Below are 21,787 nucleotides of genomic sequence, written 5' to 3' on the forward strand. Positions count from 1 at the left end.
TATAAAACGAGGAATGAAGTTGCACATAATAGCAGCCATGTAGGTGTTTTCAGTCAACATGGTTGCGTTCTTCTTCTCATCATGCAATGTTGCCACTGCATGGACTCGCGCTGTAAATATTGGTTAGTACCAGTTTTCATTATGTATATTATCATTACTTGTTAGTTTACGTATTTTTTATTGCAAATCCTTTGTGTCTGGCTTTATCTTTTACAAGACTCATAGAAAAAATAGGCAAATTCGATTATACGAGTGCATCTGGCAACAGCGCATTACATGCGGTTTTCAGATCGTCTGTTTAATATTTTCGTATGTGTTCTCCACAATGCGTTTTCTATAGGTCACTTTTAGATACAAGATCACTCAAATACTATTCCTAAAATGTCATACCATCTCTTAATTTCGTTTTATTTCTGGCTGAAGAAATATTTAAAAATAAAATAGCGGAAAACTAGAGCGGCGCTTGCCAAAGGCTGCCGACACTGAAACTTACTCGTTGTTTATTTCATACCTTCTTACTCTAATGCGATGTTAATATGAAAACTTTCATGACAGAATTGAAATTTTTTTTGAAAGATAATCAGTACTGATACAGAGGAATGATATTCTCTCTCTCTCTCTCTCTCTCTCTCTCTCTCTCTCTCTCTCTCTCTCTCTCTCTCTCTCTCTCTCTCTCTCGTTATGAATGGCATGTAAACTCAAATTTAGCTTGGAAAATAAACCAATGGAGACTTTAGTTAGTATGATGTTAATAATAGACTTGTCAGATGTGAACATGTAAGGTTTACAGAGCATGTGGATGTGCCAGTATTATAATAAGTCTGATTTTTCAAGTCTTAACCTATAGTAATTACGTGTGATAATCAACACATCGATAAATATTTTAGATTTATCACTAATTAATGCAGTTCCTTGATCTGTCTAACTTTATGTAAACCAATTTAAAAAACAGTAGACTACGCTATTAATGCAGCGTGATATGTGCCAGGTCGCCACACTCTACACCGGATTAAAGAAAATCAAAATAGATTTCTTTCATTTTCAACTTCCAAATTTTAACAAAATATCTGCTTTAAGATGATATTCCGTTGAGTGATTAAGTATCTGAAGTAAAAAAAAAATGCATGTCATCAAATTAAGTTATTAGCACTTGAATTGTAATAATATTCATATGCTAATTACACAGATTTTTATTTACCACTCTTAATAGCGTCTCTTCTGAAATTTTCAAGAAAATTCAAGACTTAAAAAATCAAGAAAAATACAAGGGAAGTCTTGCATTTTTTCCCAGATTTTCAACCTCCTCAGATTTTAATGAATATCTGGGTATTTTGCTCAGATTTTCAATTTCTTCAGACTTTAATGAAAATCTGTCTCTAGAGGGTACTTGGTGTGTGATTAAAGATTTGCAGGGTAAAACTGCATCAAATAATATTGGTCAAGTTATTAACGGTAGGATTAATTATATTAATATGCTAAGTACCTGACTAATTTTGCCTAATTTTTAGATTTTGACCACAAATTCTTATTCAGCACAATTAATAGCATCTATGCTAAACTTTCAAGAAAATCCATGATTTAAGAAAATCAAGAAAAATGGACTTCTTTCATTTTCAACTTCATGATTTCTATAAAAATCTGCTCTAAGATGATATTCTGTAAAGCGATTAAGTATTTGAAGTGAAAAAAAATTCATAAAATCAATCAAATTACTAGCAATTCGATTATTTGTAATAATATTCATGTGCTAATTACTTGGCTAATTATACGAATTTTAAGGTTTTGAACACAGATTCTTATTCATCACTCTTAACAGTGTCTATTCTGAAAAGTTCCAAGAAAATTCAAGATTTCAAAAAAATCAAGAAAAATACACGGCAAGCCTTGCATTGTGCCCAGATTCTCCACCTACTCAGATTTTAATGAATTTCTACGTATTTTGCTCATTTTCAATTTCTTTAGATTTTAATGAAAATCTGTCTTTAGAGGTTATTTGGTTTGTGATTCAAGATTTGCAGGGAAAAACTGCATTAAATAATATTAACCAAGTTATTAACGGTTGGATTAATTATGCTAATGTGCTAATTACTCAACTAATTTTGCCTAATTTTTAGGTTTTGACCACAAAGTCTTATTCAGCACACTTAACAGCATCTATACTGAAATCTTCAAAAAAATTCCATGATTAAAGAAAATCAAGAAAAATAGATTTCCTTCATTTTCAACTTCCTGATATTAATAAAAATCTTTTAAGATGTTCTTCTGTATAGTGATTAGGTATTTGAAGTAAAATAAAGATGCATTTCATAAAATTAATCAAGTTATTAGCACTTGGATTAATTGCAATAATATTCATATGCTAATTACTCTGCTAATCACATGAATTTTTAGGTTTTGACCACAGATTCTTATTTCCTACTCTTAACAGTGTCTATTCTGAAATTTTCAAGAGAATTCAAGATTTCAAAAAAATCAAGAAAAATACAAGGCAAGCCATGCATTCTGCTCAGATTTTCAACCTCCTCATTTTTTAATGAATATCTGGGTATTTTCCTCAGATTTTCAATTTCTTCACATTTTAATGAAAATATGTCTTTGGACATTATTTGATTTGTGATTCAAGATTTGCAAGGAAAAACTGCATCATATAATATCAACCAAGTTATTAACAGTTGGATTATCTTATTATGGTAATTACTCGATTAATTTTGCCTAATTTTCAGGTTTTGACCACATTGTTATTCACCACTCTTAATAGCATCTATGCTGAAATTTTCAAGAAAATCCCATGATTTCAAATAAAATCAAGGAACAATACAAGGCAGGCCTTGCATTTTGCCCAGATTTTCAGACGTTGGTGACTGAGTTTGGAAAAGTGTGTGAAAGGAGAAATTTGAGAGTAAATGTGTATAAAAGCAAGGTTATTAGGTTCAGTAGGGTTGAAGGAAAAGTTAACTGGGATGTAAGTTTGATTGGAGGAAAAATTGAAGGAAGTGAAGTATCTCAGATATCTGAGAGGGGATATTTATCTATTCATTATACTTTGTCACTGTCTCCCATGTTAGCGAGGTAGCGCAAGGAAACAGACAAAAGAATGGCCCAACCCACCCACATACAAATGTATATACATACACGTCCACACACACACACATATACATACCTATACATTTCAACGTATATATACATTTCAACATATATATACATTTATTTATTTATTTATTTATTTTTATCTATTTATTTTGCTTTGTTGCTGTCTCCTGCATTAGCGAGGTAGCACAAGGAAACAGACGAAAGAATGGCCCAACCCGCCCACATACACATGCATATACATACACGTCCACACATGCATATATACATACCTATACATCTCAATGTACACATATATATACACACACAGACATATACATATATACACATGTACATAATTCATACTGTCTGCCTTTATTTGTTCCCATCGCCACCCTGCCACACATGGAATAACAACCCCCTCCCCCTAATGTGTGTGAGGTAGCGCTAGGAAAAGACACCAAAGGCCCCATTCGTTCACACTCAGTCTCTAGCTGTCATGTAATAATGCACCGAAGCCACAGCTCCCTTTCCACATCCAGGCCCCACACAACTTTCCATGGTTTACCCCAGACGCTTCACATGCCCTGGTTCAATCCATTGACAGCACGTTGACCCCGGTATACCACATCGTTCCAATTCACTCTATTCCTTGCACGCCTTTCACCCTCCTGCATGTTCAGGCCCCGATCACTCAAAATCTTTTTCACTCCATCCTTAAACCTAAAATTTGGTCTCCCACTTCTCCTCGTTCCCTCCACCTCTGACACATATATCCTCTTGGTCAATCTTTCCTCACTCATTCTCTCCATGTGACCAAACCTTTTCAAAACACCCTCTTCTGCTCTCTCAACCACACTCTTTTAATTTCCACACATCTCTCTTACCCTTACATTACTTACTCGATCAAACCACCTCACACCACATCTTGTCCTCAAACATCTCATTTCCAGCACATCCACCCTCCTGCGCACAACTCTATCCATAGCCCACGCCTCGCAACCATACAACATTGTTGGCACCACTATCCCTTTAAACATACCCATTTTTGCTTTCCGAGATAATGTTCTCGACTTCCAAACATTCTTCAATGCTCCCAGAATTTTCGCCCCCTCCCCACCCTATGATTCACTTCCGCTTCCATGGTTCCATCCGCTGCCAGATCCACTCCCAGATATCTAAAACACTTTACTTCCTCCAGTTTTTCTCCATTCAAACTTACCTCCCAATTGACTTGACCCTCAACCCTACTGTACCTAATAACCTTGCTCTTATTCACATTTACTCTTAACTTTCTTCTTTCACACACTTTACCAAACTCAGTCACCAGCTTCTGCAGTTTCTTACATGAATCAGCCACCAGCGCTGTATCATCAGCGAACAACAACTGACTCACTTCCCAAGCTCTCTCATCCCCAACAGACTGCATACTTGCCCCTCTTTCCAAAACTCTTGCATTTACCTCCCTAACAACCCCATCCATAAACAAATTAAACAACCATGGAGACATCACACACCCCTGCCGCAAACCTACATTCACAGGGAACCAATCACTTTCCTTTCTTCCTACACGTACACATGCCTTACATCCTCGATAAAAACTTTTCACTGCTTCTAACAACTTGCCTACCACACCATACATATACAGACATATACCTAGTTCATACTTGCTGCCTTTATTCATTCCTGTCACCACCCCGCCACACATGAAATGACAACCCCCTCCCCCTGCACGAGCGCGAGGTAGCGCTAGGAAAAGACAACAAAGGCCACATTCATTCACATTCAGTCTCTAGCTGTCATGTATAATGCACCGAATCCACAGCTCACTTTCCACATCCAGGCCCCACAAAACATTCCATGGTTTACCCCAGACACTTCACATGCCCTGGTTCAATCCATTGATAGCACATCGACCCCAGTATACCACATCGTTCCAATTCACTCTATTCCTTGCACACCTTTCACCCTTTTGCATGTTCAGGCCCCGATCGCTCACTCCATCCTTCCACCTCCAATTTGGTCTCCCACTTATCATTCCCTCCACCTCTGACACATATATCCTCTTTGTCAATCTTTCCTCACTTATTCTCTCCATGTGACCAAACCATTTCAACACACCCTCTTCCACTCTCTCAACCACACTCTTTTTATTACAACACATCTCTCTTACCTTTCATTACTTACTCGATCAAACCACCTTACACATATTGTCCTCAACCATCTCATCTCCAACACATCCACCCTCCTTTGCACAACCATATCTATAGCCCACGCCTCACAGCCATATAACATTGTTGAAACCACTATTCCTTCTACCATACCCATTTTTGCTTTCTGACATAATGTTCTCACCTTCCACACATTCTTCAACGCTCCCAGAACTTTCGCCCCCTCCCCCACCTTGTGACTCACTTTCACCCCCTCCCTCACCCTGTGACTCACCTCTGCTTCCATGGTTCCATCCACTGCCAAATCCACTCCCATATCTAAAACCCTTCACTTCCTCCAGTTTTTCTCCATTCAAACTTACCTCCTAACTGACTTGTCCCTCAACCCTACTGTACTATCTAATAACCTTGCTCTTATTCACATTTACTCACAGCTTTCTTCTTTCACACACTTTACCAAACTCAGTCACCAACTTCTGCAGTTTCTCACCCGAATCAGCCACCAGCGCTGTATCAACAACAAACAACAGCTGACTCACTTCCCAAGCCCTCTCATCCATAACACACTGCATACTTGCCCCTTTCTCCAAAACTCTTGCATTCACCTGCTGCAAACCGACATTCACTGAGAACCAATCACTTTCCTCTCTTCCTACTCGTACACATGCCTTACATCTTCGATAAAACTTTTCACTGCTTCTTGCAACTTGCCTCCTACACCATATACTCTTAATACCTTCCACAGAGCATCTCTATCAATTCTATCATATGACTTCTCCAGATCCATAAATGCTACATACAAATCCATTTGATCCATAAATGCTACATACAAATCCATTTGTTTTTCTAAGTATTTCTCACATACATTCTTCAAAGCAAACACCTGATCCACACATCCTCTACCACTTCTGAAACCACACTGCTCTTCCCCAATCTGATGCTCTGTACATGCCTTCACCCTCTCAATCAAAACCCTTCCATATAATTTCCCAGGAATACTCAACAAACTTATATCTCTGTAATTTGAGCACTCACTTTTATCCCCTTTGCCTTTGTACAATGGCACTATGCATGCATTCTGCCAATCCTCAGGCACTTCACCATGAGCCATACATACATTAAATATCCTTACCAACCAGCCAACCACACGTTCATCTCATTTTTTAATAAATTCCACTGTAATACCTTCCAAACCTGCTGCCTTGCCAGCTTTCATCTTCTGCAAAGCTTTCACTACCTCTTCTCTGTTTACCAAATCATTCTCCCTAACCCTTTCACTTCGCACACCACCTTGACCAAGACACCTTATATCTGCCACTCTATCATCTAACACATTCAACAAACCTTTAAAATACTCACGCCATCTCCTTCTCACATCACCATGTTAGCAGAAGTGAGTCACAGAGGGGGGAGGGGGTAAAAGTCTGGGAGCAATGAAGAATGTGTGGAAGGAGAAAACAGTATCTCAGAGAGCAAAAATGGGTATGTTTGAAGGCACAGTAGTTCCAACAATGTTATATGGTTGTGAGGCACGGGCTATAGATAGGATTGTACGGAGGAGGACGGATGTGTTGGAAATTATATGTTTCAGAACAATATGTGGTGTGAGGTGGTTTGATCGAGTAAGTAATGAAAAGGTAAAAGGCATGTGTGGAAATAAAAAGTGTGGCTGAGAGAGCAGAAGAGGGTGTGTTGAAATGGTATGGACATATGGAGAGAATGAATTAGGAAAGATTGACAAAGAGGATTTGTGTGTCAGAGGTGAAGGAACAAGAAGCAGGAGAGCAAATCGGAGGTGGAAGGACGAAAGGAAAATCATTTTGAGCAATTAGGAGAGTGAGAGGTGTGCAAGGAATAGCGTGAATAGGAACAATGTGGTATAATAGAGTTGATGTGCAGTCAATGGACTCAACCAGGGTATGTGAAATGTCTGGGGTAAACCATGGAAAGGTTTGTGGGGCCTGGATGTGGATAGGGACCTGTGGTTTCAGTGCATTACACATGACAGCATGTGTAATGAGTGTGAACGAATGTGGCCTTTTTTGTCTGTTTTCCAGGCGCTACCTTGGGGAAGTGAGGGGCAGCGATGCTGTTTCCTGTGGGGTGGGGCAGCACCAGGAATGGATGAAGGCAAGGAAGTATGAAAATGTACATGTGTATATTGTATATGTATATCCATGGTAGATTGTATATGTAGAAATGATATGTTATGTGCTGTATAGGCTTTGTGTTATGTGATTGAATGGGGGTACAGTGATGCATTGGGATTCTGAAAAATAATGAGCAACGCATTTAAAAAAAAAAAAAAGGGGGGGGCAAAGTACATGGAATCTAATGCAGTGAAACTCCTAAGCTAAAAAAAAATTGGATCATGAGTCTGGATGACTGATCTCCAAAAAAATAACCCTTTTCCTTTATGTGCTTTTTTCCTTTCAAAAAAAGATAGAGCCATGCAAAATCTTCTAATTTTCCCAAAAAAAAATTTTAAAAAAAAAAAAAAAAAAAAAACTAAAAAAAAAAAAAAAAAAAAAAAAAAAAAAAAAAAAATAAAAAAAAAAAAAAAAAAAAAAAAAAAAAAAAAAAAATAACACAACTCTATCCATAGCCCACACCTCGCAACCATACAACATTGTTGGAAACCACTATTCCTTCAAACATACCCATTTTTGCTTTCCGAGATAATGTTCTCAACTTCCAAACATTCTTCAAGGCTCCCAGAATTTTCGCCCCCTCCCCCACCCTACGATTCACTTCCACTTCCATGGTTCCATCCGCTGCCAGATCCACTCCCAGATATTTAAAACACTTTACTTCCTCCAGTTTTTCTCCATCAAACTTACCTCCCAATTGACTTGACCCTCAACCTACTGTACCTAATAACCTTGCTCTTATTCACATTTACTCTTAACTTTCTTCTTTCACACACTACCAAACTCAGTCACCAGCTTCTGCAGTTTCTCACATGAATCAGCCACCAGTGCTGTATCATCAGCGAACAACAACTGACTCACTTCCCAAGCTCTCTCATCCCCAACAGACTGCATACTTGCCCCTCTTTCCAAAACTCTTGCATTCACCTCCCTAACAACCCCATCCATAAACAAATTAAACAACCATGGAGACATCACACACCCCTGCCACAAACCTACATTCACTGAGAACCAATCACTTTCCTCTCTTCCTACTCGTACACATGCCTTACATCCTCGATAAAAACGTTTCACTGCTTCTAACAACTTGCCTCCCACACCATATATTCTTAATACCTTCCACAGAGCATCTCTATCAACTCTATCATATGCCTTCTCCAGATCCATAAATGCTACATACAAATCCATTTGCTTTTCTAAGTATTTCTCACATACATTCTTCAAAGCAAACACCTGATCCACACATCCTCTACCACTTCTGAAACCACACTGCTCTTCCCCAATCTGATGCTCTGTACATGCCTTCACCCTCTCAATCAATACCCTCCCATATAATTACCAGAAATACTCAACAAACTTATACCTCTGTAATTTGAGCACTCACTCTTATCCCCTTTGCCTTTGTACAATGGCACTATGCATGCATTCTGCCAATCCTCAGGCACTTCACCATGAGCCATACATACATTGAATATCCTCACCAACCAGTCAACAACACAGTCACCCCCTTTTTTAATAAATTCCACTGCAATACCATCCAAACCTGCTGCCTTGCCAGCTTTCATCTTCTGCAAAGCTTTCACTACCTCTTCTCTGTTTACCAAATCATTCTCCCTAACCCTTTCACTTCGCACACCACCTTGACCAAGACACCTATATCTGCCACTCGATCATCAAACACATTCAACAAACCTCAAAATACTCACCCCATCTCCTTCTCACATCACCACTACTTGTTATCACCTCCCCATTTGCGCCCTTCACTTGAAGTTCCCAGTTTGCTTCCCTTGTCTTACGCACTTTATTTACTCATCCTTCCAGAACATCTTCTTATTCTCCTAAAATTTAATGATACTCTCTCACCCCAACTCTCATTTGCCCTCTTTTTCACCTCTTGCACCTTTCTCTTGACCTCCTGTCTCTTTCTTTCATACCTCTCCCATTCAATTGCATTTTTTCCCTGCAAAAATCGTCCAAATGGCTCTCTCTTCTCTTTCACTAATAATCTTACTTCTTCATCCCACCACTCACTACCCTTTCTAATCAACCCACCTCCCACTCTTCTCATGCCACAAGCACTTTGTGCAATCCATCACTGATTCCCTAAATACATCCCATTCCTCCCCCACTCCCCTTACATCCATTTCTCACCTTTTCCATTCTGTACCAGACTCTCCTGGTACTTCCTCACACAAGTCTCCTCCCCAAACTCACTTACTCTCACCACCCTCTTCACCCCAACATTCACTCTTCTTTTCTGAAAACCCATACAAATCTTCACCTTCGCCTCCACAAGATAATGATCAGACATCCCTTCAGTTGCACCTCTCAGCACATTAACATCCAAAAGTCTCTCGTTCGTGCGCCTGTCAATTAACACGTAATCCAATAACACTCTCTGGCCATCTCTCTTACTTACATATGTATACTTATGTATATCTCGCTTTTTAAACCAGGTATTCCCAATCACCAGTCCTTTTTCAGCACATAAATCTACAAGCTCTTCATTTCCATTTACAACACTGAACACCCCATGTATACCAATTATTCCCTCAACTGCACCTGCCACATTACTCACCTTTGCTTTCAATCACCCATCACCATAACCCAGTCTTGTGCATCAAAACCACTAACACACTCATTCAGCTGCTCCCAAAACACTTGCCTCTCATGATCTTTCTTCTCATGCCCAGGTGCATATGCACCAATAATCACCCATCTCTCTCCATCAACTTTCAGTTTTACCCATATTAATCGAGAATTTACTTTCTCACATTCTATCACATACTCCCACAACTCCTGTTTCAGGAGTACTGCTACTCCTTCCCTTGCTCTTGTCCTCTCACTAACCCATGACTTTACGCCCTAAGACATTCCCAAACCACTCTTCCCCTTTACCCTTGAGCTTCGTTTCACTCAGAGCCAAAACATCCAGGTTCCTTTCCTCAAACATACTACCTATCTCTCCTTTTTTCACATCTTGGTTACATCCACACACATTTAGACACCCCAGTCTGAGCCTTCGAGGAGGATGAGCACTCCCCGTGTGACTCCTTCTTGTTTCCCATTTTAGAAAGTTAAAAATACAAGGATGTGTATATATATATATATATATAACAATGTTGTATGGTTTCGATGCGTGGGCTATGGATAGAGTTGTGCGCAGGAGGATGGATGTGCTGGAAATGAGATGTTTGAGGACAATGTGTGGTGTGAGGTGGTTTGATGAGTAAGTAACGTAAGGGTAAGAGAGATGTGTGGAAATAAAAAGAGCGTGGTGAGAGAGCAGAAGAGGGTGTTTTGAAATGGTTTGGCACATGGAAGAATGAGTGGAGAAAGGATTAGAGACCAAGAGGATAAATGTGTCCGGAGGTGGATGTGAACGAGAGAAGAGGGAGACCAAATTGGAGGTGAAAGATGGAGTGAAAAAGATTTTGTGTGATCGGGGCCTGAACATGCAAGGAGGGTGAAAGAGGGCAAGGAAAAGAGTGAATTGGAGCGATGTGGTTACAGGGGTTGACGTGCTGTCAGTGGATTGAATCAAGGCATGTGAAGCGTCTGGGGTAAACCATGGAAAGCTGTGTAGGTATGTATATTTGCGGTGTGGACCGTGTTATGTACATGGTATGGGGGGGGGGGGGGCCATTTCTTTCGTCTGTTTCCTTGCGCTACCTCGCAACGCGGGAGACAGCGACAAGTATAAAAAAAAAAAAAATATATATATATATATTATATATATATATATATATATAATATATATATATATATAATATATATATATATATATATAATATATATATATATATTATATATATATTTATTTATTTATTTTGCTTTGTTGCTGTCTCCTGCATTAGCGAGGTAGCACAAGGAAACAGACGAAAGAATGGCCCAACCCACCCCCATACACAATGTATACACACACACACACGTCCACACACGCAAATATACATACCTATACATCTCAATGTACACATATATATACATACACAGACACATACATATATACCCATGCACACAATTCACACTGTCTGCCCCCATATATACATACACAGACATATACATATATGTACACATGTACATAATTCATACTTGCTGCCTTTATTCATTCCATTGCCACCCTGCCACACATGAATACAACCCCCTCCCCCTAATTGGTGAGGTAGCGCTAGGAAAAGACACCAAAGGCCCCATTCGTTCACACTCAGTCTCTAGCTGTCATGTATAATGCACCGAATCCACAGCTCACTTTCCACATCCAGGCCCCACAAAACATTCCATGGTTTACCCCAGACACTTCACATGCCCTGGTTCAATCCATTGATAGCACATCGACCCCAGTATACCACATCGTTCCAATTCACTCTATTCCTTGCACACCTTTCACCCTTTTGCATGTTCAGGCCCCGATCGCTCACTCCATCCTTCCACCTCCAATTTGGTCTCCCACTTATCATTCCCTCCACCTCTGACACATATATCCTCTTTGTCAATCTTTCCTCACTTATTCTCTCCATGTGACCAAACCATTTCAACACACCCTCTTCCACTCTCTCAACCACACTCTTTTTATTACAACACATCTCTCTTACCTTTCATTACTTACTCGATCAAACCACCTTACACATATTGTCCTCAACCATCTCATCTCCAACACATCCACCCTCCTTTGCACAACCATATCTATAGCCCACGCCTCACAGCCATATAACATTGTTGAAACCACTATTCCTTCTACCATACCCATTTTTGCTTTCTGACATAATGTTCTCACCTTCCACACATTCTTCAACGCTCCCAGAACTTTCGCCCCCTCCCCCACCTTGTGACTCACTTTCACCCCCTCCCTCACCCTGTGACTCACCTCTGCTTCCATGGTTCCATCCACTGCCAAATCCACTCCCATATCTAAAACCCTTCACTTCCTCCAGTTTTTCTCCATTCAAACTTACCTCCTAACTGACTTGTCCCTCAACCCTACTGTACTATCTAATAACCTTGCTCTTATTCACATTTACTCACAGCTTTCTTCTTTCACACACTTTACCAAACTCAGTCACCAACTTCTGCAGTTTCTCACCCGAATCAGCCACCAGCGCTGTATCAACAACAAACAACAGCTGACTCACTTCCCAAGCCCTCTCATCCATAACACACTGCATACTTGCCCCTTTCTCCAAAACTCTTGCATTCACCTGCTGCAAACCGACATTCACTGAGAACCAATCACTTTCCTCTCTTCCTACTCGTACACATGCCTTACATCTTCGATAAAACTTTTCACTGCTTCTTGCAACTTGCCTCCTACACCATATACTCTTAATACCTTCCACAGAGCATCTCTATCAATTCTATCATATGACTTCTCCAGATCCATAAATGCTACATACAAATCCATTTGATCCATAAATGCTACATACAAATCCATTTGTTTTTCTAAGTATTTCTCACATACATTCTTCAAAGCAAACACCTGATCCACACATCCTCTACCACTTCTGAAACCACACTGCTCTTCCCCAATCTGATGCTCTGTACATGCCTTCACCCTCTCAATCAAAACCCTTCCATATAATTTCCCAGGAATACTCAACAAACTTATATCTCTGTAATTTGAGCACTCACTTTTATCCCCTTTGCCTTTGTACAATGGCACTATGCATGCATTCTGCCAATCCTCAGGCACTTCACCATGAGCCATACATACATTAAATATCCTTACCAACCAGCCAACCACACGTTCATCTCATTTTTTAATAAATTCCACTGTAATACCTTCCAAACCTGCTGCCTTGCCAGCTTTCATCTTCTGCAAAGCTTTCACTACCTCTTCTCTGTTTACCAAATCATTCTCCCTAACCCTTTCACTTCGCACACCACCTTGACCAAGACACCTTATATCTGCCACTCTATCATCTAACACATTCAACAAACCTTTAAAATACTCACGCCATCTCCTTCTCACATCACCATGTTAGCAGAAGTGAGTCACAGAGGGGGGAGGGGGTAAAAGTCTGGGAGCAATGAAGAATGTGTGGAAGGAGAAAACAGTATCTCAGAGAGCAAAAATGGGTATGTTTGAAGGCACAGTAGTTCCAACAATGTTATATGGTTGTGAGGCACGGGCTATAGATAGGATTGTACGGAGGAGGACGGATGTGTTGGAAATTATATGTTTCAGAACAATATGTGGTGTGAGGTGGTTTGATCGAGTAAGTAATGAAAAGGTAAAAGGCATGTGTGGAAATAAAAAGTGTGGCTGAGAGAGCAGAAGAGGGTGTGTTGAAATGGTATGGACATATGGAGAGAATGAATTAGGAAAGATTGACAAAGAGGATTTGTGTGTCAGAGGTGAAGGAACAAGAAGCAGGAGAGCAAATCGGAGGTGGAAGGACGAAAGGAAAATCATTTTGAGCAATTAGGAGAGTGAGAGGTGTGCAAGGAATAGCGTGAATAGGAACAATGTGGTATAATAGAGTTGATGTGCAGTCAATGGACTCAACCAGGGTATGTGAAATGTCTGGGGTAAACCATGGAAAGGTTTGTGGGGCCTGGATGTGGATAGGGACCTGTGGTTTCAGTGCATTACACATGACAGCATGTGTAATGAGTGTGAACGAATGTGGCCTTTTTTGTCTGTTTTCCAGGCGCTACCTTGGGGAAGTGAGGGGCAGCGATGCTGTTTCCTGTGGGGTGGGGCAGCACCAGGAATGGATGAAGGCAAGGAAGTATGAAAATGTACATGTGTATATATGTATATGTATATCCATGAGTAGATATGTATATGTAGAAATGTATATGTATATGTGCATGTATAGGCATTTGTGTATATGTGTATATGAATGGTGGCGTACAGTGATGCATTGGTATTCTGAAAAGTAATGAGCAACGCATTTAAAAAAAAAAATGGGAGGGGCAAAGTACATGGAACTCTAATGCAGTGAAACTCCTAAAGCTAAATAAAATTGGTATCATGAGTACTGGATGACTGATCTCCAAACAAATAACCTATCATTCCTTCTATGTGCTATTTCCATCTTCAAACAGATAGAGCCATGCAAAATCTTCAAATTACCCCAAGCAAGAAGAATTTACAAATCTTTATGTGTGAAGTGTGTGAACAGAGAGTACTAGCAAGGAAGCAGCAGTCAATTCATCTCACTATGGAGCCCATCAAATTTTGGCAATGTGAAAATTAATACTGTTTAAATGTTAGAAGAAAAGAACCATCCAAGGAGAAAAGGTGGCCATAAATGATTTACAAACATCTATGTAAATAAATACGTTTTCCTTAAAGAATATATACACAGTCAGGAATGGCCAACCATTATCTTAATGACACAAACTACACATGGCTATACTTACCGACTGTTCCAGCAGCTCTTCTCGACAGTAAATGTGTGGTCGTGAACCTCGTTCCCCGTCTATGACAACTCCATATACGTCAGGAGGTCTGATGGAGACTACATGTCCTGCATAAAGCAATCCATCTTGCAGCACCAACACCCTTGCCTTGTCAACCAGATCACCAACCTCAATAACACATATACTCGAGTCTGTTGCAAAGACAAATGAGACAATGACAATTTAGCTAAATAAGTTTTTCTCTATGTATACAGATGCTCCTTGACTTTATGATAGGGTTACATTCGAATAAACCCATTGTAAGATGAATATCATAAATAGAAAATCATCAAACACAAAGCCTATTCTATAATAAAGTGTTGAATATCACAACATTGTAAAGTTGAAAAGTCGCAAGTTGAACTATCGTAAGTCATGGTGCACTTACATACACATATACATAAACCTTAATCTAAATCAATTTCCATGATGGATGGCTCGTTCAATTACATGATGCAATGTAAGATTTTTCAGCATGTGCTTCTTATATGGTTAACAGTCTCCACTAAAAGGCATGTGATGGTCTATATAAAACACAGCACACAAAACATGCATTAAAAGTATGAGTAGAGATTGAAAGTTCAATTCAAATCTACAGATAAATCACAGACAGATACAATTCTATGACTGTCTATGTTTGTAATGGTGCAGCCTGGGATATACCAAAAAAAAACTCCTTTAAAATGACGTTATAATTAGGAGGGGTTTCAAAATAATACAGTAAAAAGTCATTGGTTAAGATAATGCTATAGGAATTTGCCTGGCATATAAAAACACAATGTGAATGAAAATACATGTATGCTGACCATGTTCTAGACTAAAGTTTCTGAATACCAATGGAGGTATAAATGAAATGAAAGGTGAGTTATTCAAGAAAATTGTGAAAACCAACATTCTCCACAACTGAAACAATGAACCACAAGTACAGCAAGACTAATGTGTGGCAGTGAAACACAAGCATGTTTAACAGAGTCAAGGAAGATGAACCACATTTCTAGGGTTTAGGCAGGAAAGAAGTAAATGTAAAAAGATTTACAAATAACACAGTACATTAATTAATAATATCTATATTCATTATACTTTGTCACTGTCTCCCATGTTAGTGAATTAGCGCGAGGAAACAGACGAAAGAATGGCCCAACCCACCCACATACAAATGTATATACATACACGCCCACACACGCACATATACATACCTATACATTTCAACATGGACATATATATATATATATATATATTCCCTGGGGATAGGGGAGAAAGAATACTTCCCACGTATTCCCTGCGTGTCGTAGAAGGCGACTAAAAGGGGAGGGAGCGGGGGGCTGGAAATCCTCCCCTCTCGTTTTTTTTTAATTTTCCAAAAGAAGGAACAGAGAATTGGGCCAGATGAGGGTATTCCCTCAAAGGCCCAGTCCTCTGTTCTTAACGCTACCTCGCTAATGTGGGAAATGGCAAATAGTTTGAAAAAGAAAGAAAATATATATATATTTATTTATTTATTTTGCTTTGTCGCTGTCTCCCGCGTTTGTGAGGTAGCGCAAGGAAACAGACGAAAGAAATGGCCCAACCCACCCCCATACACAATGTATACACACACACACACGTCCACACACGCAAATATACATACCTATACATCTCAATGTACACATATATATACATACACAGACACATACCTATATACCCATGCACACAATTCACACTGTCTGCCCTCATTCACTCCCATCGCCACCTCGCCACACATGGAATACCATCCCCCTCCCCCCTCATGTGTGCGAGGTAGCACTAGGAAAAGACAACAAAGGCCCCATTCGTTCACACTCAGTCTCTAGCTGCCACGCAATAATACCGAAACCACAGCTCCCTTTCTACATCCAGGCCCCACACAACTTTCCATGGTTTACCCCAGACGCTTCACATGCCCTGATTCAATCCACTGACAGCACGTCAACCCCGGTATACCACATCGATCCAATTCACTCTATTCCTTGCCCGCCTTTCACCCTCCTGCATGTTCAGGCCCCGATCACACAAAATCTTATTCACTCCATCTTTCCACCTCCAATTTGGTCTCCCACTTCTCCTCGTTCCCTCCACCTCCGACACATATATCCTCTTGGTCAATCTTTCCTCACTCATTCTCTCCATGTGCCCAAACCATTTCAAAACATCCTCTTCTGCACTCTCAACCACGCTCTTTTTATTTCCACACATCTCTCTTACCCTTACATTACTTACAAGATCAAACCACCTCACACCACACACCGTCCTCAAACATCTCATTTCCAGCATATCCACCCTCCTGAGCACAACTCTATCCATAGCCCACACCTTGCAACCATACAACATTGTTGGAACCACTATTCCTTCAAACATACCCATTTTTGCTTTCCGAGATAATGTTCTCAACTTCCAAACATTCTTCAAGGCTCCCAGAATTTTCGCCCCCTCCCCCACCCTACGATTCACTTCCACTTCCATGGTTCCATCCGCTGCCAGATCCACTCCCAGATATTTAAAACACTTTACTTCCTCCAGTTTTTCTCCATCAAACTTACCTCCCAATTGACTTGACCCTCAACCCTACTGTACCTAATAACCTTGCTCTTATTCACATTTACTCTTAACTTTCTTCTTTCACACACTACCAAACTCAGTCACCAGCTTCTGCAGTTTCTCACATGAATCAGCCACCAGTGCTGTATCATCAGCGAACAACAACTGACTCACTTCCCAAGCTCTCTCATCCACAACAGACTTCATACTTGCCCCTCTTTCCAAAACTCTTGCATTCACCTCCCTAACAACCCCATCCATAAACAAATTAAACAACCATGGAGACATCACACACCCCTGCCACAAACCTACATTCACTGAGAACCAATCACTTTCCTCTCTTTCTACAGGTACACATGCCTTACATCCTCGATAAAAACGTTTCACTGCTTCTAACAACTTGCCTCCCACACCATATATTCTTAATACCTTCCACAGAGCATCTCTATCAACTCTATCATATGCCTTCTCCAGATCCAGAAATGCTACATACAAATCCATTTGCTTTTCTAAGTATTTCTCACATACATTTTTCAAAGCAAACACCTGATCCGCACATCCTCTAACACTTCTGAAACCACACTGCCCTTCCCCAATCTGATGCTCTGTACATGCCTTCACCCTCTCAATCAATACCCTCCCATATAATTTACCAGAAATACTCAACAAACTTATACCTCTGTAATTTGAGCACTCACTCTTATCCCCTTTGCCTTTGTACAATGGCACTATGCACGCATTCCGCCAATCCTCAGGCACCTCACCATGAGTCATACATTCATTAAATAACCTTACCAACCCGTCAACAATACAGTCACCCCCTTTTTTAATAAATTCCACTGCAATACCATCCAAACCTGCTGCCTTGCCGGCTTTCATCTTCCGCAAAGCTTTTACTACCTCTTCTCTTTTTACCAAATCATTTTCCCTAACCCTCTCACTTTGCACACCATCTCGACCAAAACACCCTATATCTGCCACTCGATCATCAAACACATTCAACAAACCTTCAAAATACTCACCCCATCTCCTTCTCACATCACCACTACTTGTTATCACCTCCCCATTTGCGCCCTTCACTGAAGTTCCCATTTGCTCCCTTGTCTTACGCACTTTATTTACCTCCTTCCAGAACATCTTCTTATTCTCCCTAAAATTTAATGATACTCTCTCACCCCAACTCTCATTTGCCCTCTTTTTCACCTCTTGCACCTTTCTCTTGACCTCCTGTCTCTTTCTTTCATACCTCTCCCATTCAATTGCATTTTTTCCCTGCAAAAATCGTCCAAATGGCTCTCTCTTCTCTTTCACTAATAATCTTACTTCTTCATCCCACCACTCACTACCCTTTCTAATCAACCCACCTCCCACTCTTCTCATGCCACAAGCATCTTTTGTGCAATCCATCACTGATTCCCTAAATACATCCCATTCCTCCCCCACTCCCCTTACTTCCATTGTTCTCACCTTTTTCCATTCTGTACTCAGTCTCTCCTGGTACTTCCTCACACAAGTCTCCTTCCCAAGCTCACTTACTCTCACCACCCTCTTCACCCCAACATTCACTCTTCTTTTCTGAAAACCCATACAAATCTTCACCTTAGCCTCCACAAGATAATGATCAGACATCCCTTCAGTTGCACCTCTCAGCACATTAACATCCAAAAGTCTCTCGTTCGTGCGCCTGTCAATTAACACGTAATCCAATAACGTTCTCTGGCTATCTCTCCTACTTACATATGTATACTTATGTATATCTCGCTTTTTAAACCAGGTATTCCCAATCACCAGTCCTTTTTCAGCACATAAATCTACAAGCTCTTCATTTCCATTTACAACACTGAACACCCCATGTATACCAATTATTCCCTCAACTGCCACATTACTCACCTTTGCTTTCAAATCACCCATCACCATAACCCAGTCTTGTGCATCAAAACCACTAACACACTCATTCAGCTGCTCCCAAAACACTTGCCTCTCATGATCTTTCTTCTCATGCCCAGGTGCATATGCACCAATAATCACCCATCTCTCTCCATCAACTTTCAGTTTTACCCATATTAATCGAGAATTTACTTTCTCACATTCTATCACATACTCCCACAACTCCTGTTTCAGGAGTACTGCTACTCCTTCCCTTGCTCTTGTTCTCTCACTAACCCCTGACTTTACTCCCAAGACATTCCCAAACCACTCTTCCCCTTTACCCTTGAGCTTCGTTTCACTCAGAGCCAAAACATCCAGGTTCCTTTCCTCAAACATACTACCTATCTCTCCTTTTTTCACATCTTGGTTACATCCACACACATTTAGACACCCCAGTCTGAGCCTTCGAGGAGGATGAGCACTCCCCGTGTGACTCCTTCTTGTTTCCCATTTTAGAAAGTTAAAAATACAAGGATGTGTATATATATATATATATATAACAATGTTGTATGGTTGCGAGGCGTGGGCTATGGATAGAGTTGTGCGCAGGAGGATGGATGTGCTGGAAATGAGATGTTTGAGGACAATGTGTGGTGTGAGGTGGTTTGATCGAGTAAGTAACGTAAGGGTAAGAGAGATGTGTGGAAATAAAAAGAGCGTGGTTGAGAGAGCAGAAGAGGGTGTTTTGAAATGGTTTGGGCACATGGAGAGAATGAGTGAGGAAAGATTGACCAAGAGGATATATGTGTCGGAGGTGGAGGGAACGAGGAGAAGAGGGAGACCAAATTGGAGGTGGAAAGATGGAGTGAAAAAGATTTTGTGTGATCGGGGCCTGAACATGCAGGAGGGTGAAAGGCGGGCAAGGAATAGAGTGAATTGGAGCGATGTGGTATACAGGGGTTGACGTGCTGTCAGTGGATTGAATCAAGGCATGTGAAGCGTCTGGGGTAAACCATGGAAAGCTGTGTAGGTATGTATATTTGCGTGTGTGGACGTGTGTATGTACATGTGTATGGGGGGGGGGGGGGGCCATTTCTTTCGTCTGTTTCCTTGCGCTACCTCGCAAACGCGGGAGACAGCGACAAAGTATAAAAAAAAAAAAAATATATATATATATATATATATATATATATATATATATATATATATATATATATATATATATATATATATATATATATATATTATCATTATTATTTTGCTTTGTCGCCATCTCCCGCGCTTGCGAGGTAGCGCAAGGAAACAGACGAAAGAAATGGCCCAACCCACCCCCATACACAATGTATACACACACACGTCCACACACGCAAATATACATACCTATACATCTCAATGTACACATATATATACATACACAGACACATACATATATACCCATGCACACAATTCACACTGTCTGCCCCCATATATACATACACAGACATATACATATATGTACACATGTACATAATTCATACTTGCTGCCTTTATTCATTCCCATTGCCACCCTGCCACACATGAAATGACACCCACCTCCCCCCGCATTCGTGCAAGGAAGCACTAGGAAAAGATGACAAAGGCCACATTCATTCACACTCAGTCTCTAGCTGTCATGTATAATGCACTGACACCACAGCTCACTTTCCACATCCAGGCCCCACAAAACTTTCCATGGTTTACCCCAGACACTTCACATACACTGGTTCAATCCACTGAGAGCACGTCCACCCCAGTATACCACATCGTTCCAATTCACTCTATTCCTTGCACACCTTTCACCCTCCTGCATGTTCAGGCCCTGATAGCTCAAAATCTTTTTCACTCCATCCTTCCACCTCCAATTTGGTCTCCAATTTCCCTCCACCTCTGACACATATATCCTCTTTGTCAATCTTTCCTCACTCATTCTTTCCATGTGACCAAACCATTTTAATACACTCTCTTCTGCTCTCTCAACCACACTCTTTTTATTACCACACATCTTTCTTTTCATTTCATTACTTACCAGATCAAACCACCTCACACCACATATTGTCCTCAAACATCTCATTTCCAACACATCCACCCTCCTCCACACAACACCACGCCTCGCAACCATATAACATTGTTGGAACCACTATTCCTTCAAAAATACCCATTTTTGCTTTCCGAGATAATGTTCTAGCCTTCCACACATTCTTCAACGCTCCCAGAACCTTCACCCCCTCCCCAACCCTGTGACTCACTTCCGCTTCCATGGTTCCATCTGCTGCCAAATCCACTCCCAGATATCTAACACTTCACTCCCTCCAGTTTTTCTCCATTTAAACTTACCTCCCAATTGACATGTCCCTCAACCTACTGTACCTAAAAACCTTGCTCTATTCACATTCTCTCGGCTTTATTCTTTCACACAATTTACCAAACTTTGTCACCAGCTTCTGCAGTTTCTCACCCGAATCAGCCACCAGGGCTGTATCATAAGCGAAAAACAACTTACTTCCTAAGCTCTCTCATCCACAACAGACTGCATACTTGCCCCTCTCTCCAAACTCT

At 40.5% G+C, this 21,787-nt stretch overlaps 1 protein-coding gene across 8 annotated transcripts in view; it reads right to left on the reverse strand.

Annotated features, from left to right (window-relative positions):
• The window catches only part of LOC139763188 (uncharacterized), a 218,042-nt gene that overhangs the window by 38,535 nt on the left and 157,720 nt on the right, over positions 1–21,787 (reverse strand). For all 8 annotated transcript variants that reach the window (XM_071688924.1, XM_071688928.1, XM_071688927.1 and 5 more), the window contains one exon: positions 14,753–14,943. In XM_071688924.1, the coding sequence (XP_071545025.1) occupies positions 14,753–14,943 (191 nt within the window). The remainder of the gene's footprint in view (positions 1–14,752; positions 14,944–21,787) is intronic.

The sequence above is a fragment of the Panulirus ornatus genome, chromosome 46 (genome assembly GCF_036320965.1).
Source record: "Panulirus ornatus isolate Po-2019 chromosome 46, ASM3632096v1, whole genome shotgun sequence".
In the NCBI taxonomy this organism is placed as follows: Eukaryota; Metazoa; Arthropoda; class Malacostraca; order Decapoda; family Palinuridae; genus Panulirus; species Panulirus ornatus.